The sequence below is a fragment of the Colletotrichum siamense genome, assembly GCF_013390195.1.
Source record: "Colletotrichum siamense strain Cg363 chromosome Unknown KSG_Cg363_contig03, whole genome shotgun sequence".
Lineage (NCBI taxonomy): Eukaryota > Fungi > Ascomycota > Sordariomycetes > Glomerellales > Glomerellaceae > Colletotrichum > Colletotrichum siamense.
Genome location: NW_023501016.1, coordinates 6,778,782 through 6,806,583, shown reverse-complemented (window position 1 = coordinate 6,806,583; position 27,802 = coordinate 6,778,782). Strand labels below are relative to the sequence as shown.

General features: G+C 53.5%; 8 protein-coding genes across 8 annotated transcripts; 3 read left to right on the top strand and 5 right to left on the bottom strand.

Moving 5' to 3' along the window:
• Positions 1-84: 84 nt before the first annotated feature.
• ptr2-2 (putative peptide transporter ptr2) lies at positions 85-2,023 on the bottom strand (the record flags this gene model as incomplete). Its single annotated transcript, XM_036637661.1, has 3 exons — positions 85-1,472; positions 1,529-1,681; positions 1,738-2,023. 3 exons carry the CDS (start codon positions 2,021-2,023, stop codon positions 85-87), a joined length of 1,827 nt encoding a protein of 608 aa, XP_036498208.1.
• A 1,542-nt stretch (positions 2,024-3,565) lies between these two features.
• Positions 3,566-5,988, bottom strand: CGCS363_v005811 (uncharacterized protein; the record flags this gene model as incomplete). The annotated part of the gene is made up of 3 exons (XM_036637660.1): positions 3,566-5,219; positions 5,274-5,397; positions 5,448-5,988. 3 exons carry the CDS (start codon positions 5,986-5,988, stop codon positions 3,566-3,568), a joined length of 2,319 nt encoding a protein of 772 aa, XP_036498210.1.
• A 779-nt stretch (positions 5,989-6,767) lies between these two features.
• Positions 6,768-8,707, bottom strand: CGCS363_v005810 (putative glutamate--tRNA ligase; the record flags this gene model as incomplete). The annotated part of the gene is made up of 2 exons (XM_036637659.1): positions 6,768-8,430; positions 8,487-8,707. The coding sequence occupies 2 exons, from the start codon at positions 8,705-8,707 to the stop codon at positions 6,768-6,770; spliced, it is 1,884 nt and encodes a 627-aa protein (XP_036498209.1).
• Positions 8,708-9,341: 634 nt separating this feature from the next.
• rplA (50S ribosomal protein L1) lies at positions 9,342-10,287 on the top strand (the record flags this gene model as incomplete). Its single annotated transcript, XM_036637658.1, has 2 exons — positions 9,342-9,571; positions 9,630-10,287. 2 exons carry the CDS (start codon positions 9,342-9,344, stop codon positions 10,285-10,287), a joined length of 888 nt encoding a protein of 295 aa, XP_036498495.1.
• A 180-nt stretch (positions 10,288-10,467) lies between these two features.
• On the bottom strand, positions 10,468-11,391 carry CGCS363_v005808 (uncharacterized protein; the record flags this gene model as incomplete). Its single annotated transcript, XM_036637657.1, has 1 exon — positions 10,468-11,391. The coding sequence occupies one exon, from the start codon at positions 11,389-11,391 to the stop codon at positions 10,468-10,470; it is 924 nt and encodes a 307-aa protein (XP_036498496.1).
• A 3,683-nt stretch (positions 11,392-15,074) lies between these two features.
• hapX (bZIP transcription factor hapX) lies at positions 15,075-16,946 on the top strand (the record flags this gene model as incomplete). Its single annotated transcript, XM_036637656.1, has 1 exon — positions 15,075-16,946. The coding sequence occupies one exon, from the start codon at positions 15,075-15,077 to the stop codon at positions 16,944-16,946; it is 1,872 nt and encodes a 623-aa protein (XP_036498023.1).
• A 3,454-nt stretch (positions 16,947-20,400) lies between these two features.
• DFG5-1 (Mannan endo-1,6-alpha-mannosidase DFG5) lies at positions 20,401-21,561 on the top strand (the record flags this gene model as incomplete). Its single annotated transcript, XM_036637655.1, has 1 exon — positions 20,401-21,561. The coding sequence occupies one exon, from the start codon at positions 20,401-20,403 to the stop codon at positions 21,559-21,561; it is 1,161 nt and encodes a 386-aa protein (XP_036497816.1).
• Positions 21,562-21,995: 434 nt separating this feature from the next.
• Positions 21,996-22,735, bottom strand: CGCS363_v005805 (uncharacterized protein; the record flags this gene model as incomplete). The annotated part of the gene is made up of 2 exons (XM_036637654.1): positions 21,996-22,119; positions 22,179-22,735. 2 exons carry the CDS (start codon positions 22,733-22,735, stop codon positions 21,996-21,998), a joined length of 681 nt encoding a protein of 226 aa, XP_036498021.1.
• Positions 22,736-27,802: the final 5,067 nt, after the last annotated feature.

The window sequence follows — 27,802 nt, the reverse complement described above, 5'->3', positions numbered from 1 at the left end:
ACTCGGGAGATCAAGAGGCTTTCGAGAGTCCATCTGTTCATGCTTTCTTCCCGAGAAATCAAAGTCCGCTGACTTCCCCCGCGCCTACACCGACTTCTCTTCGACGCTAGACTCCCCGCGTCCCTTGTAAGTACTCTCCGGCAGCGCATTGAGGGCATCCTCCTCCTTATCAAGCTTCCGGAACGTCAACCAGAACCCGATTCCTCCCAAACAGCTGATGATAGCAATGGTGGTATACAACCAGACCAGCAGCGGATCAGCAGCCAGCCCAACAAAAGCCTGCGCAATCGCGCTCGAAAACGCGTGCACAAACCAAAACACACCCGTCACCAGCCCGCGCATGTTCCGCGGCGCCTTCGTAAACGCATACTCCAGCCCCGTGATCGACGCAAAGATCTCGCTGAGCGCAATCAGGATGTAGCACGGCGTCTGGATCCACACCGTCATGTCCGGCGGGCCCCGCTCGCGGATGCACTCCACGTCGCCGGCGCTGCGGCCGCACGGCGCGCGCGCGTAGATGAAGTGCTGGATCACGGCCGCGACGACCATCGACAGCGTCGCGCAGAGGAAGCCGACGGTGATCTTCTTGATCGGCGTGAAGCGCAGCCCCGCGCGCTCGATGGCCGGGTAGATGAGCTTGTCGCAGATGGGGATGAAGATGAGCAGCGCGAAGGGGTTGAGGTTCGTGATGATGTCGTTGGGCAGCCCGTCGAGGCGCATTGTCGCCGCTTGGTTTATGAGGTTGTTGGAGATCTGGCCGTACGCGAGCCAGAAGACGGGGAACCAGAGGAAGACGGCGCAGGCCATGACGCCGCGGCGGACCTCGTCGACCCAGGCGTCGTCGAAGGTCATCCAGGACGGGCGGTTGGGCACGGCGCTGGGCTTGATGCGTTCCCAGAAGGAGTCCTTGCGCATTGCGAAGACGCCGCCGTGGCCTTGCTTGATGCCGTAGCCTACAAGTGCGATCGACTTTCCAAGGACTGAGCCGGTGGGTGGGCGCTTGGCGTATTGCTTACGGCAAAGAACCATGACGACGGGGCAGCAGAGGAACATGGTTGTGGGGAGGAGATATGACAGCCAGAAGCCGACGTACTTTTCCGCGTAAACCATGGACACCTGGCCAACGAGAGCGCCAACGTTGATGAGGAAATAGTAGCGCATGTAGACGCGGGAGATGGTCATCACAGGATCAACGATGACACGTTCTCCTGAAGGGAGGGTCTTCACGGTTTGGCGGGGCTGAGTGAGCTCGTACTGCTCTGCAATCAACGGGCTGATGTTGGCCTTGAACCACCCCACGCCGGTCCCGAAGAAGACCAGCCCGATGATGAAGGCTCCGAGCGCACCGCTTGGGTTGGAGATTACCGAGGGGATAGCGGCGATGATGATCAGAATGTGGCCAAAGGTCGCGACGACAATTGCATATTGGATGGTGAGGTAGCGGCCCCAGTAGGTATCGGCGAGGTAGCCACCTATTGGACGTCAGTCACATTTGCAGGGAGTGAGAGAGTAGAATCCCTGAGCCTACCTATTAACGGCATTACGTAGGACCAGAAAGAGTTGAACAGCGTGAGGGCCGTAGATGCCCGCTGGCCCAGGCCAAGCGCGCCAGCTTGTTCATGAGTACCGCCCGCGCCAGTCGTCGAGTTTGGGGGAAGGGGATACGCGATGAAGTTGACGACTGAAGCAAGCATGTTAGCGATAATAAGGACCCTGAGCATCGTTTGATTGACTCACACACTGCGGTGGTCCCGTAGTACGCGAACCGCTCACACATCTCCACGAACCCGATGCTATAAATCAGCCATGATACCTTGCCATGGACGCGTCGCAGGGTCGTCTGTTCCTCCAATGTGGGATAGACCTCTCCATTAGGCCCCGTCAGTGTCTCGTGCGAATCGTTCGTGGGGAGTAGGTCGCCTTGGTACGCCCCAGGTTTCTTCTCGCTATTGACCCCTTTCTCGATGGCAGGATAGTCAGCCTGCGCGGCATCAACCATGTCTAGGTCTGGTGCGGTCGACATCGTTGGCTACAAGTTTCTTCTCGTCTGATCGCGAAGTATGAATAATTCTATTGGAAAGGGATGAGTCTGCAGTCATATAAAAGTCAGTTGTGCGTGTTACTGACTCTGCTGAGGAACATGTAAGAGTAAGAGGCGCCAACCACCTTGAGGGTTCAATGGCGGGGTCGGGGGCATTTTCTAGCTTCTCTCACATGAACAGCAGAGCGGCGGGCTGCAATTGCGGCACGGCTACTGGCACGTATCAAGAGTTTGAAGACTTCATTGAATGTGCGATGGTTGCATTTCGTGGTCTTGGCTGCGTTCAAGCGAACGAATGCCGAGAGATAGCAATGGCCCAAGGTGCCCCGTATGGGCAATTATACCCCCCAAAGCTACGTTGCACAGAAGCCGGGCACTAGCATCTTCACGTAAGTTATGAGAGGTATTGCCCAATTAGATTGCACGCGTTGAAACGGCCCTGCGATTACAGCGACCACGAGCACGCCTGGGGCTTGGGACTCGATATCAGCTGCATACATGATAGGATGGTAGTGATGATACCCCACATCTTGGCCTTCCCGAGAGGAGTTTCGATTCTCGGCCGATGGCTGGGATGGAAGACGGGAGATATGAACCTGCGGTCTTGGCGGTCTTGGCTTCTTCAAAAACGGCAGGCGTCAAGACTTTGGAGAAGCCAGGTGAAATGATTTAGGCGCAAGCCGCTTGTGCAGCCTGTTGGAGAGCCATTGTCAGTCAACTACACGGAGCAGCCTGGCCAGGTTGGCGACGAGTTATCATGGCGAATGGTCGAACCAGGGTAACTCGTCAATACTTCTCGTTCTTGTTCTCACACCAGTATCAGCAGTGACAGTTGACAAACTAATCGTCTACTAGTATGCAAAAATAGGATGAAAACCTACCTAATATGTCAGCACTGATGAACACAGGATGAGAGTAGAGCGAAGTGGTCCTATAAGAAGACGTCCCATTCTGCATAGTCATTGCATTGCAAGAGTTGAGTTGAGGCATTAGAGGAAGTCGCCTGGATCCAAAAGTACTAGTTGAAAAGCTACAATGAGAAGAAATCATTAGACTTTTGTACATGTTTTGCATCTTCTTGCCCAGTACGCTTACTCCGGGTCTCAGCCACCTGCAGCCCATTCAGCCGCTTGAACAAAAGCTTCGTGTACATTGAGTCACTGTTCTCCAGAAAAGACTGACACAACTATAGGGCACTATGTGTATTCAGTTCGGAGAATGTGCCGATGGAAACACCATGAGGCTCTGTAAAAGTGGCAGGTGCATTAGAAAGGCTGGGTACTCCTGCACCATCAGTGGCAACACTGTCGACTTCCCCAAATAGGTTGCGAGACTGTGGGCCTCTGTTGTAAATACAGCATTTCCCTATGGTCCAGATTCATCAATCATTGATCTCAACTTAGTAGTCAGATACAAGCTCTATGTGAGTACATGTTGCCTTACTTCCATGCGTCGATCTTTCCGAAACTCGAGCATTTACCTCACCGATCCCCATCACTTCTCTGGTTATACATCATACCAGACTTAAACAACGCCACCGCCACCTGTTGGTCGTCGCTTACGCAACCAAGACGTAGTCTTGGATGCCTCGGCTTGTGGCCGGACTTTCTCCTTGTTTGCTAGTGCCCACATGCCACCTTCTTTAAGCTCAGCAAGCACACTGCCTAAACTATGTTCGCCCTCTTCGGCTACAAATCCCGGGCTATCGATGTGGCTGTGGAACTGTACTATGGTATTATCCGCCACTACCTCTAGCTCAGCGAGCTTCATTAGAGGGACTTTCGTATGATTTTCGGTATGGTGGCCATCTGAGGAACTTGTTTTCGTTTTGATGCCGTAAAAGATCAGAGGTAGAATATTCGATTTCCATACAGGACGCCGAGGATCGCTTACCTTGCTCTCGACAAATGTGTACACGAAAAGGCCAGTTGTGAGTACGAGCAGGGATCCTGGATAAAGGAGCCATGCCCAGTAGACTTGAACGCAAATTGCGGGAATACTACTTGATCCCGTGACCCTAGCGTGTGGTAGGCCATCCCAGTCCGAGCCATTGCTGCGCATAAGATTCGTTATCGAAGTGGCCATACCATGGAAAGCCTCATCAACGCTTTGGAATGAAGCATTTCCTTTCCTGAATACCGAATTTATCCACCACTTTTCACCGCATTGTGCCGTTCCTGAATTCTTATATTGGCCATGGCCGAAAACGGTGCAAGACCCCAAAATAGTCTTGTTGACAAAGTCCTGTACACTACCGTAGGTGTCCGCGCCAAGTATGCTCGTACATTTGGTTGGAAATCGAATAACCTCGTCGTTAAATTCCCAAGATGTCCAATTTTGGTCTTGAGCATACGAAGACTTCAATGCCTGGGATATGTTTGAAGTATAGTAGCAGTGGCCGTAAAAGCAACAAGGCTCCGTAAATTTGATGAAGCCGCCGAAATCCGCACTCGTGGTCTTTTCGACATTTGGGCCGTAATTGAATACGTAGGGCAGCCGACTTTCGGAAATTACGTTCTCCTTAAAGGTGCCATTGACGATTTCGCCATAGTAAGTTCGAGAACACGGGTAAATGGTACAGTCGACAGCCAAGACATCCGGCCTTGATTCGTTACGACTTGGATATGATGGCATTGAACTACCCTTGTTGAGAACACGTATGAGTATTGTCATTTCCTCACCTAGCAATGAACCGAAAGCAAATGACGGCTTCGACTGCGCGCCAAGACTGTCCCACCCTGGCATTGGCTTGAATTCAGCTTTCATGTCCAATACGAATGGGCTATCTGTACCGTTATTCCAGGATAGCCTTAGTTGATTGATCGCGTTGTCGGCTCCGTCGGTCTTCATGGATCCGGCGTTTTGTTCGATACAGGTACTGCAGATCCCCACAGAGGTGTGTGTGATGCCGTCAGAGGATTTGAACTTGCAGTTTCTGGCTGGACAACTGAACAGGCTTGAAGTGGCAAGAGAGTTGTCGGCACTCCCATACATCAAGCCGTTGACTGCAGCGCCGCGCATTTCAGGAGTCATGGCGCTGGAAGCGTTATATGTAACTAGTATTTGCGCTGTCTGCTCCACGCTTTGGTCGCAAGTGTACGTCGCGGAAGCCTGTTGGGAAAAGGGACCAATAGCAGAGGAGGCGATGACGACGATGGCGCTCACAATGGTTAGTATCCTGCATTGTTAGCTATTAGCGACCACTTATCGTGAGATTGACGGGGTTACGAACGGCTTCCATGAGAAAAAGAGAAACTTCAAGGATCCAACTAGTCCCGTGCCAGCGTTTATAAAGCACACTATGTCGCGCAAACGCCGCGGACTTTCCATCCAATTCCATTTCAACTCTCCAATAACTAATTCATTATTAGGCGGTACAGCCAAAAAACTGTGACAAAGTACTAACCCTCAGACAATATGAACAGAAGCGTAGCTCTAAGAATGGTGGAAAAAACAGCAATGATGGCATTGATGCTTATCTGGTCGGTAAATTCGGGCTGCAATTCGCCGTCGTATTTGATCAAGAGGATAACTATGCCTGCGAAGGAAGACAAGGAAATTATCAATGCCAACGCTTCGAAAAACCACACGCCAGGGCTTTTAGACAAAATCTGAAATCCCCAGTATGGCGTGTCTAGATCTTGTTCTTCTGGTTCGTTGGCTATCGAACGAATCGTAGTTCTGGTGAATAAGGACCACACATCGGGATCGTTGCGAGAGATACCGGGATAATTTTCCAGGCGTCGTCTATGCCAAAATGAATCCACTTGGGTTGACTCATCGATTTGTCCTGAGTTCGTCGCCGTACCAGTCTCGGGTGCGATTGTTGACACGCTGTCTTCAGAAGTTGGGGAAGGGACGCGCTCTGCCTCTTCACGCTGCTCTCCGGCTAATAGAGGAACTCCTGCTGAGGATTCACACGACTCCTCGGAGGGAATGGCCACCATAGGGATCTCATTGCTAAAACCTTGAGGGTTCTGGGCCATGTTGAGGAAAAGGTATGAATGGGTGGATGAGAAAGACAGTTGGAAGAGCATGAATACGGCGGTGGAGGCCTTGTACGTTGAGAAGTGATGGAGCTGTGGCAGAAGACAGCGAATATGTCGTACTTCAGCTTCGCTGTCGCGTCAGACACTCTTGAGTTACACCAATTGGCTGACGTGTCTTAGTTTCCCTCGGCGCCTCGATGCCATGCATCAGCCCTTTTTGGCGAAACCACCCCTCTCAAAGCTGAACAGTACCGTACGTCAGCTTGCTCTGTACCCACAAATGAGAAGTCTAGCCATACTCGGCCTCGTGCTCGAGTTTCTTTTTGAACAGACATGAAGTACAAGAAACATGTAGGGGTAACATGATTGAATCGTACCCAAGATGTTCTATCAGTCACGCAGCCTGCTAGCCACAGGCTGAGCGACGATCTGCTTGGCTTACACTGCATCAGGCTGTACCAACCGTAATACCGCCGCGGCCATTGGCATGCGGGATGTCTTTAAATTGAAACCACTAGGCATGTTTCTCCAGGGATAAACGGGTGCCGCAGCGCGTCTGGGCGAGGCTGCTACTTTGATGAGAAGATGCCTCCTTCTTGGCGTAATTTGGTCCGCTCAAGTCTCAATGGTGGTCGCCAAACATCACGTCCAAGATTAGGCAGCCAACATACTTGGGTTCATGCTTTCAATTCATCTTCTCATGCCCTGTCTACCAACAAAAGAATACCTTGCTTTTCTTACTTCGACTTGCCAGTGGGAATGGCAAACAGCACAACCTTGTCACCCTCGTCCAGACCCTTATCCACGCGGAAGAAGCCCCGTCTCTCCAGCTGGATGATGTCGTCCTTCTTCAGCTCACCAACACCGGCGTCGCACAGCGCCACCTCCATGGATGACGTGACGGGGTTGAGCGCCTCCTCCAGGACGTCGTCCTCCTCGAGCTTGTCCTTCTTGATGAGGTAGTCAAACTCCCACAGCTCGGCCTTGACGAGCTTGGTGCCCTGCGTCGAGAGCCAGGTGACCTTCTTGTCGGTCGTCTTGAAGTCGCCCTTGAGGTTGAGCTCGAGGTTGAGCTCGGGGATGGGCTCGCCGGCGGCGATGTCGCGGACGAAGGCATTGCCCCAGCCCATGAGGGTGATCTCCTCGTCCTTCTTGAAGCTCTTGGCGTCGGCCTGGTCGAGGATGAGCTCGTTGGAGAAGACGACCTTCTTGGTGCCGACGTCCGGGTTCTTGGGGTGCTTGGGCTTGTCCTCGGTGCGGGGCGCGGCGGGGGCCTCGGCGCCGGTGACCTTGACCTTGACGGCGTCCTTCTCGAGGATGGCGGTGTGGCGGGGCGCGATGGGGTCGATGACCTTCTTGTTGATGTTCCAGAAGGAGTTCCAGTCCATGTTGACGACGTTGCGGGAGGGGCCCTGCTTGATGATGAACTCGCGGAGGGCGGGGATGGTCATGCCGCGGCGGCGGACGCCGCGGATGGTGGGCATGCGGGGGTCGTCCCAGCCCCAGACGGTGCCCTGGTTGACGATCTTGGCGAGCTTGCGCTTGGAGAGGAAAGTGCGGATGAGGTTGATGCGGGAGAAGTCGTGCATGTAGACCTGGCGCAGCTTGAGGGTGTCGAGGAACCATTGGTACAGGGGGTTGCGGTCGGTGTACTCGGTGGAGCGCAGGGCGTGGGTGACGCCCTCCTTGGAGTCGACGACGGGGCAGGCGAGGTCGTACATGGGGTAGATCTTCCAGGTGTTGCCGGTGCGGTGGTGCTTGTCCTCGACGTTGCAGCGGTAGATGACGGGGTCGCGCAGGGCCTTGTTGACGTTGTCGACGGAGATCTTTGCGCGGATGCAGTTGTTGAGACCCTCGGGGGTGCCGTTCTTCATCTCCTCAAAGATGCGCAGGTTCTCCTCGACGGAGCGGTTGCGGCACTTGGACTCGATACCCTCGCCGCGCTCGTTGCGCATGGTCTCCTGGTCGGTGTCGTCGGCGTACGCGTGGCCCTCCTTGATGAGGCGGACGCAGGTCTCGTAGAGGTAGTCGAAGTAGTCGGAGGTGTAGGAGACGGCGTCGGGGGTGATGCCCATCATGGCGAGGTCCTCGATGATGGCATCCTGGAACTCCTCGCTCTCCTTGGCGGGGTTGGTGTCGTCGAGACGCAGGCGGAGCTGGCCCTTGTAGGCCTCGTGGGCGAAGTAGTCGCTCAGGAGAGCGGCCTTGGCGTGGCCGATGTGGAGGTATCCTGAGGGCTCGGGCAGGAAACGGGTGACGACGCCCTGCTCGGCGTTCTGGAGGGCGAGGGAGTAGCTGGCGCCGGCCTTGGAGGCGGCGGCGACCTTCGCCTTGCGAGCGGCATCGGCAGCCTTGGTCTCGGCCTGGATCTCGGGGAAGCTGGTCTCGATGAAGGTGAACCTGTAGATCGCAAGTTTAGCTTGGTTAGATAACGAGCAAGATGCCGAGTGACGCACCAGCGAGTAAGGTTAGCCAAAGTTCCTTTGCGGATGAAGCCCATAGCAGCCTTGTTGGACTTTAGCGTCTGCCAGATCTTGGTCTCGACATCTCCGAGAGAGTAGCCCTCGACGAAGGTGCGCAGGGTCATGTGCTTGTCGAAGGCGCGCAGGTGCGGCTCGATGGACTTGAAGTCGCCGCTCAGGGCGGTGGGGAGGTTCTGGAGCTCCTCGGCCTTCATGGTTGCGGTAGTCGAATCCAATTGGGGCTATCGGGGGTTCGAGGTGAGGGATAGACAGGACGGTCCTGGTGTCTCGTGAGTCAAAAGTTTGGGGGGGCTGATATTTCGTGGTGGGGTTAAAATTGATGGAGGGGTAACACCACGCCGCGGGCACTCACCGAGAGCGCTCGGCCGATATTGGTGCTTGACCGAGCAGCAGAAGCTGACCGAAGATTGAGTGGTACTATTAGTGGCTAGGGATATGACGTCTTAATTCAGTGCCCAAGAATACTGCAACACAATGAATGCGAATTTGAATGGCAAGAACTTGAAAGAAAAGCGCCGATATCGCTCGTTTAAATACTTCTTTTCACATTAAATTTCAGGTTTTGATATGACTCTTCAGTTCTGGTAAGCTCTGGTGACAGTGGTGTGTTTCGGCATTGACATCGAACTACGTACCGCACACACCGATGTGGAGCGAGATGCCCCCGAAGCCAATAAGATACCGGCGATCGATAAGATAACGAGCCCCCTGCCTGAGACTCCAGGCCACAGCATTTTTTCTGCAGTCTTCGGCCAGAGCTTCACAGGCGACATTCGAGGCCTGGCTTGGTGGTGTTGCACTCGCCTCTCGCACATATCCCAACCCACGATGGCGTCAACGTCTCAATGCATGGCCGGCATGGCCCGTTTGAGCCTCGCCAGCTCCGCCAGACCGACGGCCTCCACGATACCCCGGTTCCTCGTCCCATCCGTGGCCCAGACACGATGCGCCAGCGTAGGACCCAAGAAGACGGAGAAGAAGAAGAGGAAGTTGCCCAAGGACTACAAGACCTACAACATCAAGGGCTGCCCTCAGTTCTCGCTGTGTGACGCCGTTCGGTATGTCTCCCGTCACTCATCCATCACGAGAAATTTGTAGCTAATATAGCACCCACAGCTATCTCCGCGCCTTCGAGGTCGGCAAGCCGCCCCAGGCGATCAAGTACGAGCTCCACGTCCACCTCAAGACCCCGCGCAACGGCAACGTCGTCAAGAACCGCATCCGCCTCCCGAACCCCGTCAAGTCGGACGTCCGCGTCGGCGTCATCTGCGAGGAGGGCTCCGCCGTCGCCCAGCAGGCCCTGCAAGCGGGCGCCGTCATCGCCGGCCAGGAGACCGTCTTCGAGGCCATCCGCAACGGCGACCTCGCCTTCAACAAGCTCATCTGCCACGTCGACAGCGAGGCCGCCCTCAACAAGGCCAACCTCGGCCGCCTGCTCGGCCCCAAGGGCCTCATGCCCAACCGCCGCATGAAGACCATTACCGACAACATCACCGGCTCCATCCGCGAGACGATGGGCGCCGACGACTACCGCGAGCGCATGGGCGTCATCCGCCTCGCCATCGGCCAGCTGGGCTTCACGCCCCAGATGCTGGCGTCGAACATCAAGGCGTTTGTGAGCCACATCAAGCAGGACATTGCGCAGCTCGACACACACAAGGACGTTCACGAGGTGGTGCTGAGTACTTCGCAGGGGCCGGGGTTCAGCTTGAACGGCAACTTTGACTCGACGGACGAGAAGGTTACGCCGCAGGTTCTGTCTGGCGTCATGTAATACGTACGAATTATATCCCAACCAAAAAGGAGGGCTTTAGATGACAAAAGAAATGTACCATATGTATGTTTATTACACGTGTATCAAAGTGGCAGCGGCACAGCGCTTTCAGAACATGTCGGAGATTTTTTGGGTATCATATGCATCGCTACTTTTCTGCCAGTCCTTTTCCTTGTGCGCTCAGTTGCTCTTGAGAGCCTTGATCGCCTCCGCCTGGGCATCAAGCAGCCCGTACAGTCCCAGATACTTGACGACTCTCGGCTGGCCCCTCTTTCCCGCCTTGCGCGCCTCCTTCATGGCCGTGCTGAGGTCGAGCAGGATCGTGTTCCGGCACCTCGTCATCCGCGCCTCCGTCTTGACTACAAACTGCACATCTCGTCCAATGGCATCTGCCAAAGCCTCAATGATGCAGTAATCCTGCGCAAACCCAGCCAGCTTGGCAGGACTGCTCCCCACCAACCCATGATCGCCCTCCTCCTCCTCGTCCGACTCTTCACTCTCATCCTCGTCCCACTCCTCGTCCTCCTTCTTCCCCGGCAAGCTCGCCAGCGCCAGCCGCTCCTCCAACGCAGCCACCCGCTCATCCAGCTCCAGCATCTTCCTGCCCGCCTCGATCCCCCTGCGCACCTCGCGCAGCTCCCCGCTCAGCCCGCCGACCTCCTCGCCGCGCGCGCGCACGCGGGCCTTGATCTCGTCGACGGCGCGGCGGAAGCCCAGCATGGCGACGCGGACGTTCTCGACGCGCTCGTCGCCGCCGCGGAGCTCGTTGCCGAGGGAGAGGAAGGCGGTGTAGTTTGCGTTGACGAGCTCGAGCAGCTCGGCGCTGATGGCGGCGCTGCGGTCGCGCAGCTCGGCCTTGAGGTCGTCGAGGGTCTGGTGGCGGTGCGGCAGGGCGGAGAGGTAGCTGGCCGGGTGGAAGTCCTTTGCGAGGAAGTCGGAGCGCGGGAGGGCGGCGGGGAAGGGGAGCGGGGCGCCGTCGTCGTCGAAGTCGTCGGCTGCGGCGGTGGTTCCGGGGCCGGTGGCGGCGGCGGCATCGGTGGTGGAGGAGCCGGAGGAGGAGGGGAGGTGGAAGGCGGCTGTCTGGCGGGGGGATTGGACGTCCATTTTGGGGGTGTGCTCCGCGTTCGGGGCTCTGCGTCGTGATGGGTGTGGTGTGCTCCCGGCGCAAGCAGTTGCCAATTGGCCTTCTTTTCCCACGATGAGGAGCCCTGGAGTGGTGCGGCTCGGTCGGTCGTCGTCGGCGTAAGGTAGTTTTAGCTCGGAGCAAGGCTGGATTAAGGTCGCAGTGTCCAGTTGATGAAGACAGAAAAAAAAAAGATGGGACCCGCCACGAGGGTGACGGTGGGAGCTGAGATCGGGAATTGTTGGGAGGGACCGGCGGCGTTCTACTAGTGTGTCACGGTCGTGGGTTTTGGGTATCTGAGGTTTGGTGTGGTGTGGTGTGGTGGTTGGGTTAATGAGTCCCCTCTTTCTGCTGCGTGGCTGCTGCAGAGTGATGTTGTGCAGCTCGTGATGTCGATTGGGCGGTTCACATTGGCGTGTGGTCGGAGGAGTGGGCATCTCCCAGCTTTGGGCGAGTTACGCGGGGATGGAGAGATCACTGTGGGAATTTTAGGGGGCCTGGACAGTGCAGTTGTGCAGGGAAGGAGCTCCACTGGCGGTGTCCACAGCTGTGTCAGTGGACACGGTTGCGCAACCTCTGGGTTTTTGGCAAGTTGGATTGGGCAATGCCGAGCGCGCATCTTTGGAGCATTTGGTTCGGCTTTTGGTTGTCAGGACGTGTCACTATTCCAGAGGCCTTTATTGGCGGTGGTTGATCTGTAGAGATCTTTACTCTGTACAGTCAGTAGGATAGGTATGCAGAATGCAACGGAGATGCATGGCTGCGTCTGACTGTATCTACCTACGCCCATCTCCCAAAACATACGACACAAAACACCTGGATACGAACACAGGCGTCGTTTCTAACTCACCACTAGCAAGGCCTAGAGGAAACTATTAGTGAGGATTACGGCACGGAGGCCGAATTGCCCGTACCCCTGACTCGGCGGCGGTCAGGTCTCCCTTGCAAGGAGGGAGGGAAGAAAAACGCGTTCATACTTCTGCTATCCGTACCTCAGGCTCCCAGGCGTGATGAGCGCCGACAATTACCGTAGGTCGTGAAGTAGGTAGCACTTGGACTGGCGCTCTCCCTTGGCACGATATGTCATGTTCTCCGGTCTCCCACATGGTAGCCTCCACTTGGATCAGTTCGAATGTGGATGAAGGGCCGATCTGATTGCGCAAGTTTGTTGGATTTTGGGGGCGAGTGGGAGGAGCAAGTGCATTGCAGCTTGGGGTTTGGGGGGCGTGACGATCTGAACGAGATGCGTTTCGAGTCTCTGTGTCCACCGGAGAAGTTTTTCGCTGGAGCCGTTTGAGTCTCACCAGGCACGAGTGAAGGGCAGAAGCTATCGGATAGGCAAGATGGGCCAGGGTTGGGAAAATTCGGCATCTCATGTGAGCTTATGTTGGCGTATCCTGGGCGGAACGAAGGAAGGGGAAGCAGCGGCTGAAGCGGAATGGTGTGGTATCATGTATGGATGTTAATGGTGGTGTGGATAATCATTGAAGCAGGAGCAGCAGCAGCAGCAGGCACTGTAATGGGGATTAGGGCGAGATGGAATGGAGGGTGGTGACATCTTATCAAGTACCTCCTGATCAAACTGATCTTTGCTGTCCCTGATGAACTGCCCCGAGGCGATTGGACGAATAGCCGTGACACGGACGGCGGTTGCAGCGACGGTGCGAGGTTCCATTGAGGCATAAATTCCCGGCTCGGTTTTAATTCGTCGAGAGGATCTGATAATTTTGTGTACAGTCTGTACCCTTTTACTCTGTGACGCCTTTGTCCTTGGCTAATCATATTGCCATTGTTCCTCCAATTTTGACTTTTTGCTGTCATTACCTTACCTCATGGTGAGTCTGACTCGACACTCTCGGTCGGCTTGTCCAAGCTCACAGATAGCAAACGATTCACCAAAGGTTGTACGGCCACTTCTGTCGTGGTCTCGTCTGAAGATTGAATCAAAAGAAGCTCATAAGGTTGGTCGCCTTACACATCTCGGCATACGAGACGAGTCATCGGACAAAGGGCGGTTCCTATTTGTCGGTGAAGGCGGCATGGTCCCTCGACACTGTGACAGTTCAGTTGGTGAGTTACATCCCCCATCCCGATGCTGCGACATCGGCAGACCCTGAGATCAAGCCTCAGTGGCCACTGTGACCCTTTGGTGCTCATAGCGATGGACCCCCATTCTCGGAATGTGGTGAAGCTTGGCACTGGAAGACGGCGGTGGTGGACGGGTGAGGGGTTCTTTTCTGGTTGGATCTTACGCCATGGAAACTGAGGACAACGGCCGCGGTGGAGTGTCGTTCGTCAACGGGCGCGGTGATCCGTGTTTTGCGGCACATAGTATGGTGAGTGTGGACTACCTGAGGACAGGCGTGGGAGAAGTCGGGCTGTGCTGCCCCAGCGAGGACAAGTTCCGAGATCGCAGGCTCAACACACACAGTGGCGGACACTGCCCTGTGCCATCGAACGATGCGCCGTCTCCATGACCCGACCCGATTACTTCCTCCAAGGTCAACAACAACCTACGCACCACGCAGGTCAGGGGCCCAGCAGCAGGCAGGTCCTCATCACAGCCATGCCCGGCATTCTGGGGGCTCTGGAGATTTCCGTGGTATCCAGTGGCTGCACACTGTGGGCGTTGTGGTGTTTGGGTGTCGGGGTGTCTGGGAGCACCTGGTGAGAGCTGGGTGGGAGCCGGGGGTACGTATCTGGGGACACCGCAGTAGTGGCTGAAGACGAGAAAAACAGTGTAAAAAAAGAGTGCTAGCGCTGGCCCTGAGTGGGGTGTTTGCGAGCAGGGTAATCTTATCAATCAGATCAAAAATTCCTTTTCAATGTCGTCGTCCCCCCCGAACCCCCCCGTCCAGTCCGCCCTTCTCCCCTCCAGCTGTCCCTCCCTCCCTCCAATCCCCTCGTGCCGCTTCTGGTCCCTCAAACCAACCAGACATTCCTCTCCCACCGCCCGCTTGCCGAGCACCGGAAAAAACAGCCAATTTTTGGGACCTTGTTTCCTCACTCCGACACTGTCGTCTTACACGCCGTCTTTGATCGTTATCTCTCTCGATCAACAAGACTCCTAATCCTCACTTACACAACAACTCAGTCACCACGTCTCCGAGCCCTCCTCGCTCGACCTGCCCGTCGCCCGCACCCGCTGCGCCTATCAGCTGTGCAGTCTCTGTAGGGGTCTTCTGCTGGAAATCTGCTCGGCATCAGCTCAGATCGCTGCATCTCGACGCAATCAGCTCAACATCGCCGATTTCGCTCCGAGAGGGAAAGCCGACTCTCAGTCCAAGAACATAAACGTTTACAATCGAGGATTCGCAGCGCAACAACAGCAACAGATTGTTCTTCTCATCTTTTTCAATCTTCCCTCAAAATTTTAAAAACACCAAGAAAGCGTCGTCCTATCTCTTTCAGCCGAGCGTCACCACTTCGCCGAACCGTACCCTCGGAATTAAACTCCCGCTACCAACATTCTGCAAGCCGGGCACGCTACAATTACCACTACAACTGTGCACCACCTGACGGTCCCACCACCACCTGACAGCCAGCTGCCAGTGTCCACCCATCCACGCCCGCCAGCGAATGAGCGCCCGTACCGATCCCCGCCTGCGGTAGCCCTGCTGAGCGTGCCACCTGCACCTGCCCGTCCGTCCAGTTCGTCCCTTCCATGATGGCGCCCTCAGGTCTTTCCACTTCCGCCTCCGCCTCTTCCCACTCCTCCTCTACCTTTTCTCCCGTCGTCAACGCCAACGCAAACTCACCACCCACCGAAATCCGACGAAGCAGCGTCTACTCGCCCTCCGCTCCCTCGTCCGCCGTCTCTACTCCAACCGCTGCTTCGCCGACGGCCTCGACCCCCGGTGCGTCCACTCCCGGCAGCAGCGGTCCGTCAAATGCCTCCCACCCGCATCAGCTGCCAGCAATCCGACCAAACGCCGCACCACCCGCCATCTCAGCCAGGCCTCCCCAGCCCATCAACAAGATGTCTATGGCCTCAGTAATTAGCCCTCCGCCCGCCGAGGCTGCTCCCAAGATGTCCATGACCACCAAGGAATGGGTCATCCCACCCCGCCCGAAGCCCGGACGCAAGCCTGCCACCGATACGCCCCCCACCAAGCGCAAGGCCCAGAACCGTGCCGCCCAGCGTGCCTTCCGTGAGCGCAGGGCCGCCAGGGTTGGCGAGCTGGAGGAGCAGCTCGACGAGCAGCGCGATGTCTACGAGAAGACGGAGAAGGAGCTCAAGGACAAGGTCCACGGTCTGGAGATGGAGCTGCAGTCCTTCAAGTCCCGCTGCGTCCTGCTGGAGACCCTTTTGGAGCGCGAGAGGAAGGACCGCGTCAAGGCCGAGACGGAGCTTGAAGGCCAGAAGAGACGCATGCAAGACCAGCCCTCGACTGCTAGACGCCAGCTGTCACCCATCCGCCGGGACTCGTCAGTCACCATGAACCACGAACCCCCGACTCCGTCGGTTGGCCACTCGAACCAGCCTTTTTCAATCTCTCAAATCGTGTCCCCTGAGGACTCTACCCAGATGGAAGACTCGCCGGCCCCGTTTGGCTGCGGGTCATGCGGCCCTGATGGAAACTGCCAATGTGCCAATGACGTTCTCGCGGCCCCCCTCGCCGACTGCGGAGGCTGCACCCTTGGCGGTCGTTGCCAGTGTCTCGAGGACACCATCAAGAATGCCATCATGTCAGATCTCAAGCGGGCACCCTCTCCCTCGGCCGTGACTTCTTCCGAGAAGCGTGCACGCATCGAGCCGGCCCATGCTGAGGAGACCGAGATCGACTTTACTGCCATGTTCTCCAAGAAGGCGGCGCCTGCGCCGCCGCAGCAGTCCTTTCAGATCCTCCAGCCCCAACCACTTCCTTCAATGTCCCTCAAGGACTCGTGTGGGTTTTGTAAGGACGGAAGCTACTGCGTCTGCGCCGAGGATGCCATGTCGCTCGGCCCCCCAGCTACCACCCCTTACGGACCTCCTCCCGCCTACTCACAGCAAACCACCCCTCCCCCCTCAGAGAACGACGCAGTCCCTCCACCCATGGAGATCGACTCCGACGGTGCCGTCAAGCTCCGTCCTCGTCCGCAGACCACTCAACCCACCGCCCCCATCTCCCGCGGCTGCGGTCCCAAGGGCCCCGGAACCTGCGCCCAGTGCCTTGCTGACCCCAAGTCCGGCCTCTTCTGCCGCGCCCTCTCGGCAAATTTTGAGCGCAAGGGCGGCGGCTCCGGAGGCTGCTGTGGCGGTGCCGGACCGGGAGGCGGATGCTGCAAGTCCGAGTCAGCGCCTCCTCGTCTTCCCTCCAAGGAAAAGCTCGGCCTGAGTCTGAGCTGCGCCGAGGCCTACCAGACCTTGTCCAGCCACAAGAACTTTGAGAAGGCCGCGGACGATATCGGCTCGTGGCTGCCTAAGTTGCGTGCCGCGCCCAAGCCCGGCCAGACTCTGCCCTCCCCGTCGCGGCTGCCCATCGAAGTCGAGGCTGCGAGTATCATGAGCGTGCTCAAGGACTTTGACATTCGCTTCGGAAGAGGACAGTAGGCTCGTCGTTTGTTTCCGGTTTTTACGTGGGCGGTTATCAAAAGCTTGATTTTATTAATACCATGGTAATGGTAAGAGGAGGAACTGAATTATGTGAATGGCTCTGACGTGGGATGAAAAAGAAATTGGCGTTCCGGTCTAGGAGATAGTTATATCTACCTGTGTAAGCGGCGCTGATTGCGTCTGGGGAAGCTTACGAAACTTATGGAGAGGTGTTGCATGGCTTTTCGGTCAAAGCCGATGGTGGTTTTCGTGAACCTTTCAAGTTAGTATCGAGTATCTCGGGTCAGAAAGTACCTTGAGACGAAGAAATACAGATGATCTTGATCGTAAGAATGACTTGTTCCCTTTCGAGTTTGAAACAGTCGAGATGTCGTTTAGCACGTACTTGCTATTTTTTCCGCCATCCAGTCTGTACCTTTCGAGCATTTCGAGGGGTATGAAAACGACGTTTCGACAGCCGATCATTTCGGGCAGGCAATGTAACCCAGTGGTCTAAAGGCTTTCGTCAGATTATGGATCAGGGCAAACCCCAAGAGCCCATGCAGCGCCTCCAGCACTTCTTATTCAGTCAGCATGTCTAGCTAGCGTCTTGGTGGTGCCTTGGGCGTGTTCTGGTGCATATGTATTCCGAGCGCCGCACGGCAGGGGTGACGGGCGGAGGTGGGAAGGCTGGGGGCTTGCTTTGTGGAGGAAGGAGGGGTTTGGTTCGGATGCTGAGGTTCTGTTATGGATGTGCAGCTGACCTATGTCATCGCTGTCAAAGACGAAAACTTCAATCGCTTCATTGCTTTGGTTTTCTCAAATTCAGCGTGAGAAAGGCGTTTTATATCTGGCTTGTGAGTTGTCTAATCCGTTGAAGAGGGCGGATGTGGAATATGGGGTCTGGCAGTTTGCTAGTCTCCGTACCCCCGTCCAGCAGGAGTGCGGAGGTATATCTCAAGGCTGATGCAAATTACCTATTTAAATTCATCAGATAGACATCAGATAGAAGTTTGTTGGGGCAGACACAAGCAATCAGGAGTGGCATTGCGATTGGATTCTCCTGCTCGGGCAATGTCGCTACCCCTGACAGGGACGTAGTTGCCTTGCGGATGAATCTGTGCTCGGTTATCCGCAACGCGATGATCACTCTGCTGGCGGCCTCCTCTTATTCCACCACACATAAAACGTCGAAAGGGAAAGGCAGAACAAGGACGCTGCGACGTATACGGCTTTGGGATCCTGTTTCTGCAAGCGCACAACGATTTGAGGTCCTCATAAGGCAACGCACGTTGCCTACCAGTCTCTGTGGAAGAGTCGAAGATGGAGAAAGCATTTGTTGTTCCGGCCATATGTTGTTGCAGGTGGTGTCTTAAGTACTTGGGGAACGTCGTGGTGTCGTGAAGTGACTGGCTCCCATGCAACCATTGCACGTTTCTTTGGGTATTTAAGGCTGATCTGTCGTTTAACTTTTTTTTATAACAAGAACCGGCAATGTCGATGGATGAACATAGCGTAGACGCCATGCCATCAGCAATATAGCTGATTGTTGAGGAAACTGAGACTGTATACTTAGGTAGCCAAGAACGTAATGATATCGCGCATCCACATGCTCGCGTCTTCTTCCCTTCGGTGATTATTGCCGCTGAATCTACACCAGATGATGAAGAATGACAGGAAAGACCAACTGAGCGGCAGGTAGTGGTGACGGCTCTGTGCCGGTCTCTGAAAGGCGAGGGGAAAGCCTCGATCAAACTACTTCGCTGCTAGGTTAAATCACGAGGTGGGAAGATTTGCCATTTTGAGTCTCCCAGTCGTAGATCAGAATGTAAGTGTCTCAAATATTATAATAAACAAGGAACATCTCAGCCTGCAATAGAAATCTAACAGGCATGGCTGGAAACTGAAGAGTGTGTGTTTAATATCAGTGTTCCTTGACTTTTGCAATATAAATACATTGCAAAGCAAACTTTCTCTCTATGACCATCAGAGTAACATAGGTACGCGAATGATGTTCTTGAGGATCCCGTCACACAAGTGTATGCTCCGGTCATCTCTGCTGCCAATTGTTGAGCTAGGAAACTTGGATTTAGTTGGGAACTGCAACATACACGTATTCATTATGCAATAAGCAGCTACTGGGTATAGATCACAGAGAATACAAATGCGTCGTTGAAGATATTCTGGCCCCTTATGCTGTCCACAACTCCTCTTGTAGCCGTTGTTTCTTTGCTCGCTTTGTGAAAGCCTAATAACTAGAATGCGGTGAAGCAAACATTCTTGATGGGAGATTACTAGCCGCACATCACAAGGCCTGCTATAAGACATTTCTCTGAGACGTAAAGACTCCGTTGTGCTGGTATAAATTATACCAGAAGGCTGAAAACCACCGATATACTGCAAGCAAAATGTAGCTAGCTGTGAGTGCTGTAGGCTTCAGGTTAGCTCAAACGGAAGCGCTCCGTTGTGTCAAGCAACAACCTGAGTCGTCTTCACAGTTACGGGGGACGGGTTACTCCTTATGCATGAGTGTTTCTCATTATCTTTTTTCTATACAACGTTGAATAATGCGGGAATGGTTTGGAGACTGGAGGCGACGAAAGTGCTGCGGACAGATCGATCGCCGACCAAGAAGCTACCAAGACTGAAACTTCAGAAAGAGAAACATTCTTTTCCGTCACATGCAAAAGCTGGATGTATTTCTTTGCTGTATCATCAACGACAGTGAGAGTGAAAGGCCAAATATAAGTCTCCCTGAACGCCCACTTACCCGGCCGGCTTGTCCACCCATTTGGGGTACTGGCTGCTTTGAGCTCGAGTTCAAGGAGAAAGGTTTAAAAAGAACGAATTGACGTAATTTGTGAATAAAAGATTGTGGTAGTCAGACTATCGTCAGAAATTAACACAGTCAATGTACTCCTTCCCTCTCAAGCTTTCTATGATTGCGACTGTCCATGGGGTTTCCGCCGCGCGGAGGCATAAGCATTGGTCGATACCTCCATGTGCAAGCTGGGATTCTTCCAGTGATGTTAGAGCAATCCGAGAACATCTGGTCTTCTTGGAACCATTTGTGATGGATACTCGCATGATGATGCGGCACGGCAGCAGCTTGGTTGTATTACCGAAGAGATGCAACAGGTTCAGTCCCTTATTCCTGCTTAGGTATGGAATTAAGTTTGAAGCTACCCGACAAAACCCCAGCTAATTGTTCTAGACAGACGACACAAGCTACAGATTTGGCTTTTTTATTGAAAGCTTAATCATGGCAGGCCGAAAGTCTATTTGGTTGCGGTTACGTCGGGCGTTGAGAGGCAGTGTCAGAACTTCATCATCATATTGAGCTAAGAAATGGGGAAGTCGGGAACACGCAAACTCGATGGAGGAAGCATGAAAACCTTGGATTATTTCAAACCCGATCAACAACAGGAAAGGCCACAAGCCGGAATGGCACATATCGCCTAAGGCTGACAGGATGCTATTCGCGAGGTTCCTCTCGTTTTCAGGACTGAATCAAATCCAGCCAGTCGCGCAAACTAGCTTCCTGAAGCATGCAATACAGGCAGCCGAGGTTTTGCAAACCAGGAACTACAACGCCAGTCTCGGCCTTTGGCCGGATGAGAATCATTGGTGGCAGTCTGCTCGATGTCTAACGGCTCTCCTCAATCTCGCCACGATTGATAAGAGCTTAAAGTCGAATATCACGGCGATTGTCGCGCATACATACGAAACGAACAAGGGCAAGGGTGGCGGTAACTTCACCAACGACTACTACGACGACGGCGGCTGGTGGGCTTTGGCGTTCATCAAGGCCTCAGATATGACCAAGGGCACTGAACATTTTATGCCAGAGTACCTTGAGACGGCCAGATTAATATTTGATAACATGACGGATGCCTGGGGAACGAAGTGTGATGGCGGAATCCCATGGAGGAGGAGCGATCCTCATCCGTATCTCGGGGCCATTCAGAACGAGCTCTATCTCAGCGTCGCAGCCCACCTAGCCAACCGCGCAACCACAATCACGGAAAAGCACAAGTATCTCAATGAGTCACAGAAGGGTTGGTCCTGGTTCAAGAACAGCGATATGATCAACTCGGAAGGAATCATCAACAATGGGCTGGATGATCGTTGCAAGAACGACATGGGAACAACCTGGACGTACAACCAAGGGGTTATTCTCCAGGCACTTGTTGAACTTGACAAAGCGACGCCTGGTGGGTGCTGTTTGGATGATGCAAACAGGATTGCGCAGGCTGTGCTAGAGAACAGAAATTTGGTCAACGAGCGGGGTATTCTCCGTGAGCCTTGCGAGACGACTGGCAAACCATGCGATGGGGACCAGAGGTTGTTCAAAGGGATATTTACTGATGGGCTGGCAACGCTTCAAAAGAGAAGCCCCCATCCTATCTATCGACAGTTCTTGGAACGAAACGCTGAGGCCTTGTGGAAGAATGGTTCAAGAAACGGACAGATCTCTTTGCGCTGGACTGACCCTTTCAATGAAAGTGAACTGGATGTCGGAACTCAGTACTCAGGCCTGGCTGCTCTGGTCGCGGCTGCGTCGGTTCAGCAACACCTCAATTTTGGTGTTGAGCTTGAGGGAGTTGCTGAAGACCCGGAATCAGAAGGCTGAAAAAAGTGTGTATTGCTGCGCGGTTAAGATTCTCAAGTTATAGAAAGCTTATTGCGCTTTCAAGTTACGAGTCACTGTCAAATCACCGATGCATTTGGAACCAATATTTTAAAGAAAGCGCACAGCAGCTTCGATTTTCAATTCAAAACGGCACTTATGCTCTTGACCCGATGTTCTATAGGAGATTCAGAGAAAAAAGGAAAAAGAGAGACGTTGCCCGTGACCATAGGAAAGACAAAGAGGACAGAGAGAGAGAAAGAGAAAAGAAATGGTTTTTGTGGTGTACATCATCCGTCATCCCCCATAACACCCAAGCTGGTTTGATGTCATGTGTGTGTTTGGCGAAGTCGCTGCCAGGCCCGGTCGGCTTCATCGTCGCGAACTCAGAGGTCGCTGGGCTAGCTGGCTAGGCTTCGAGGTTGTGGCGAATGCATTTAGCAAGCGGTGTCGAAGGCGACGAAGGTCTGGCCGTCGGTGGGGGCAGGGAGCTGGGAGGCGGGGACGTTGAAGAGGCGGCACTCAACGGGCTCGTTGGCGGAGGGCTTGCCGAACTCGACACTGTGATGGTTGTTAGTCTGATTTCTGTGAGAGAGGAGTGAGAAGAGTCTGAGACTTACGCCTGGCAGCCAGAGGTCTGCTTGCAGAGAGCAAGGCAGGCGTCCTGGGTGGTGATGTCCTCACGGGTCAGGAGAGGAGTGGGAGCGCTGGTGGCAGGGCCGGTAGGGGCGGCGCCGCAGACGTTGCGCTTCTTGGGCTGGTCCTGGTTCTGGCCGTTGTTGGCGTTGGCATCACCGTTGTTGGTGGCGGCGCCGTTGTTGGAGGAGCCGTTGTCGGCCTGGGTAGGGGCGGTGGTGGGAACACCAGTGCAGGCCTTGTCGAAGACCTTCAGGTTGGCGTTGGACTGGGTGGGGATCTGGGCGGCGGGAACGTTGTACAGCCAGCAGAGAGGAGTGTTGCCGGACTCAGGGAGGCCGAAGACGAAGGCCTGGCAAGAGGCGTCAGCCTCGCAGAGCTTCTGGCAGGCGTCGGCGGTGGCAGCGGTAGGCTGGGAGAAGGGAGCGACGTCGGCGTTGGCAGCCGCGGAGGGAGCGGCGTTGCACTGGTCGCGGCGAGCGAGGGGGCCGGCCTGGGCGGCAGCGGCGAAGGCAATGATGGTGGCGATGGTGAACTGCATTTTGAAGGTTGGTGGGTTGGAAAAGTTGAAGAACTTGAAAAAGTTGTTGAGTGAGTGAGTGAAGTGTGAGAGAGTGGTTGGTGCTGAAGAGCGGAAAGTGTTTGGTTGTTGAGTTGAGTGATTGATGCTTGAGTGTGCTGTGTGATGAGGAGAAAAGAAAATCGAATCTGGAGGTGGAAAAGGATGTCTTTTATGTTGGAGATGAGCTTCTCCTGAACACAGCAAACATCAAGATGATGTCTTGTTGATCCACGTTGATGGACCACGTTCAACTCTGCAAGTCCACCATGTGGTGAAGCTTACGACGACGTCGAAGAGGCTCGACACTCAGCCTCTCTGCGGATAACCTTGCTGGTAACTGGGGCACGGTCCCGAATGTCACCCTGTAGACGTGAGGCCTTCGTCACGATCCGCCAGGGGTAATCGATAAGATGCGTTCTATTATCTGATAATGTGGCGGTTCGGGATCATGCTGAGAGTCCACATTGCCGGGGAATTCACGGAACAAGCCCATGGATGTGGGCGTGTTTCCTTAGTTCGTCTGAATGGCTTAGCTAAAGGCGTGAAACATCCCTTTCTGCCCTGTACATCCCAGTGTAAAAAGACAATCAATAGCCGAATTGCTACAAACCCGTTCCTGAATCAGTATTACTGGGGCGAGAGCGAGTTCCCGTGCCGGGATATCCATCTGGGCAGTCAATTGACAGATGTCATCGGGATGGAATGAGCGATGGGTATCCCGTGTGGCGGACAACCGACCAACATCCGATTCCCACGACAAAAGAGACGGAAAATGCATGAACCACGATCTCGGTACTGCAGCCGTTGGCTTGACAGCCCTGTGGCGCAGGAGGAAGACGGTCCGTGGTGGACTTCCCGTAGAGGGAGACCCCTGCTTAGCACCCTCCCAAGCTTTGCGGCTCCCGACGCCTATTCCCCCACCCCCACATCCCAAAATAGGTCCCGGAAACCCCTGTGCCTTGAGGGGACAACTTTTTCAGGAGAACCTTTTGCCCTTTTGCTCTTTTCCCCTTTCCACGGCCCGGGAGCCCCTCCGTCCACGCGGGTCAACACTCTACGATGCCCAATTTTTCGCGGTCCATTGTCCCGATAGAGACTCTGAGACCGGGGGACCTGCCAGAAGCAGTCGTCAGTGAGCCCACAACGCCAGCCGCAGCAGAAAAAGTTGCGCTCTAAAAATTATGCTTCCAATTTCCCCCCAGAAGTCTGTTGGCAGACTGCCTTAGCGCGAAGCCTTCTAGGGCAGACGAGGACCACTTTTGCCTCGGTCACCATTGGAGCAGAATCGCTGTGGCTGGCACCGACTGCCGCTTCTGCGTTGACCAACTATTAACTCACCCGCTATATGGTGATCGACTGCGGCGGTGTAGATGACGAAGCCCTCGCTGGGACTGGAGGACTTGTTCTCGAACATCGGATGATCGGCACCGTACACATCATAACCCCCTCAACAACAAGCTATCCATTTGTCGAGTGTTTTTTCACTGCATCGTTGTGCGTCGTCATCACAATAGGGATTGCTGTAGGGTTCTGAGAAACTGGTGGTTCGTCGGAAGTTCAGCTGAAAGCTGGTACCCGCTGCGCTTGGACTGAGGTTACGAATTCTGACAGGAGTTTACTGGCCGGGAGTTTCAGTATTAGAGGTAAGGCAGACTCTACGATGTTTCTACCGTTCGGTTTCGAAATAATGAGAAAGCCTAAGCTGGTTTCCCGCAGAAGTCATGCAACAAAATGTCTGTCATACTACTGCATCACTGGCTTGGTGGTTACAAAGGTGCTGACAAACATGACAAGGAACCGAATGTTGTGATTTCATACCACAATGTTGTGATGCCATAGTGACAACAACAAAACGTAAACAAGGCTTCCCATCGCCTTGAATAATTTGACTCTGCTAAGATTGCTAGGAAAGCCATGCTGCACGCGTAGAATATGATACGCTAAAAAGAGCCAAGTTTTCAGGCTAAATGGAGCAAATTGAACTTAAGCGCGCAGGCATGTCCCCGGGGAATGTGGGAGAGATTCGTCACCTTGGATAACCCGCAGTGAAGATCGGCGACTCATCTAAACACTGAAGTTACCCAAATACCCAAAAGAAAGTGTGGAGGAGGACCCGCGGGACCCGGATATCCGGATGCATCACTCAGGAGGAATAGCATGATGAGTTGCGTACTTCCTTGAGGGTCGTGAGAATGCAGCGAATCCGCCTCGAGATGTTAGCCAGGGCTACGAATATTGACTAAACTTGCTCGAAGTAGCGCCCAACCAAATCGACTGGGAGTGGCATACGGTAACTTCCGCTTTCTGAGGGCGTCAATACTTGCGCCCACATGCCTAGACGGATAATGAGAGCCGTCAGGGCGGTAAGATGACACCAGATGAGGTGACAATGCGATGAGAAGTTTCGTTGCAAAAGTGAAAATTGGTAGGCTGGACGAATCAATTTGATTCGGAACGCGTGGCCACAGGTGATAGAATCGAAAACGAGAATCAAGTCTATTGTTGATTCTCTTGTCGGGCTCTTTTGTCGGGCATGGAGCAGAGAAGGGGAAACGGTCATGCAGGTGTAGATTGTCTTCACCCTGCCAAACACGCAGCTGCTGGAAATACATTTGAAATTGGATCGTCGAGACTTCTGGATTGCCGCGGTTCCTTTTACTTATGTGGCAACATTCGTGCTAGGTATTCTCAGCCAAAAATCGAATAGTGTTAGATGTATGCTTTGGCATGATGGTAAAAGTGACTATGGGAACCGCAGGAACGAATACATCATAGGGACCGGACGGGCAGATTGAATCTACCACTGTTGTGATAAGGAGACATATGATACATCGTCATAAACGCAATGCCAACGGTGACTGTAGGTGGTCAAAAAGCAGCGGCAGCAATTGGTCACTTTAAACAAGCGCGGAAGACACAACAGTCCACACGCGCGTGTCAAGTCCCAGTTGCCGGAAACCTCAGTGTCGGAATTCGTGATGAGGGAGAGATTCCGAGTTTCAACGGAAAAGCCCTCTGTGCGCCACATATTCACTTTCTCATAGCTCACTGTGTACTGTGCGAGTCTGAAACATCACTACTCACTACTCAGATATTCAATAGTGGAGGTGCCCAGCCTTGGGACCAGAGCCGCCCTCGGAGACAGCTCAGGACGCATGCCGGATCAACGGGGTTTCCATAAAGATGGACAATATTCTGTCAAGCCAAATCTAGACATATCAAGATGAAGTTCCTGGTCTCTAGCATTTTTGATCAACTCCAAAGGAATTCGAATATTTTGTTAATCTGAGACATTTTGAAGTTGTTCTTGGTTGCGAATTGAATTCGTGCACAAAATTGTCATGACACTCAATGTCGACGTCGATCGACATGTCTTCTTGATCTTCGCATGGCAAGAATCGAGTACGCTTTCTCTCACGTACTTTTGGCACTCAATCATTCTTGACGAATTCATTGCAGATAGTAAACAACAGTGTTTACTAACGCACTCGCTGGCCTAATCGTCAAGCCTCAAAGTTCTTATTGCTTTAGCACAGGCTTGCGATCATGTACGCGCAACTTTAATTATGTGACTCCTGATTAGGCTCAGTACATTCTTCTTAGCTGTTAGAATATTAGACATAGAGCTGCAGTTAAACCATAGTGTTATTTCTGTTGTTAGTTGCAGTTGATTGTCTATTAATACCATCCAATGTCAAATTCTATTTACGAAGTTGCATGATATCTCCGGACGATTTCCCAGCTTCCGAGATAGGCCTGCTTCATCAACAGTGATCGACATATTTACCGTCGAAGGGAGGACCTATATTTAGACATCTCTCTGACAAACCCTTCCAACCGAAAGATGATTTAGTACCTGCTATTCGGCTTTGACCTCACCGTATTCACACCCGTGTACGTGAAGGAGGAACTCGTAGAAGAGGTACAAAATGATTTTCGATACTCCACCAGTCTGCAATTGTTTTATCAGACTTATTTTGACACTTCAGAAAATTTAAAGAGTCTGCGGCGGCGCTAGAAGCAATTTGCTAATGCGAATGATTTGAATCTAAAGAGGTAAGCAGTGCTTTGTAAACATAAAAATGGATACAAAAGCACGAGAAGTCTGCGTTGGGATATTTGAGGAGACCTCTGGTTTTAACTGCGCGCTCACAAGTATATCAGAGCCATAGGATTCATACTCAGGGAAAATTCAGCAACACAATTTTATGCTTTTGAGGCAGTAGTCCCCGGGCTCAGATAATTAGTACACATGGACAATACGTTTTACTCTTTTTCGAGTGTAAAGTTTTATGTCGGGGGTTCAACCTACGGCGCCGCTGTTCTGACTCTCTATTCTCATGTTATTATTCTTCAATACGAGACAGCGTCGATATGTGCAAGAGACGGCGTCGGAGCACATCCTAGATACTCAGCAGCGGATACCAGGGAATGGTAGTCATGATATCAACATCGCCACGGGTTTTCTTCTCCTAGCCCGTGCAGCACAAGCAGCACGAGTGAAGTCCGACACCCTAGTCTCTTCCATGTCCCCTGGTGTCTAGCTGAATGCTTATAGTTACCTTTCAAAGTTCATAAAGACTTAAAGCACACGATCCTGGACCTACTTGACTCCAGCAACGATTGTGGGGTTAGGTTCATAGACCTTTTTGTATGTTTTGGCCTTTCCCTGCGTCCTTCTGCAATAGCTCCTCAATACTATCATTTTGACACGAGTATCCTTTGACTGCCTTCCCACATTTCTAGAACATCATCCTGAGAGAATACACAGGAAGAAGTAGGGATTAATATCATCACAGAATTGGAAATCTCTACTGCGACGAGTCTCAACTCTCCCACCAGTGTAGGGCATGATAGCCCCAATCTAGCTAGCCCATGGCATCACTCCAAGCAAAACATCCCGGATATCAAGTGAACACATCGTCTGACAGTCAGGCTTAACACGAAAAGTTCTCTTTAAGTATTAAGCCGTTTGAAGTTACTTGGGATATGGTCACAAACACTCATGAAAGACCTGCCGCCTGCGTGGATCGCGACCCCAGTCCC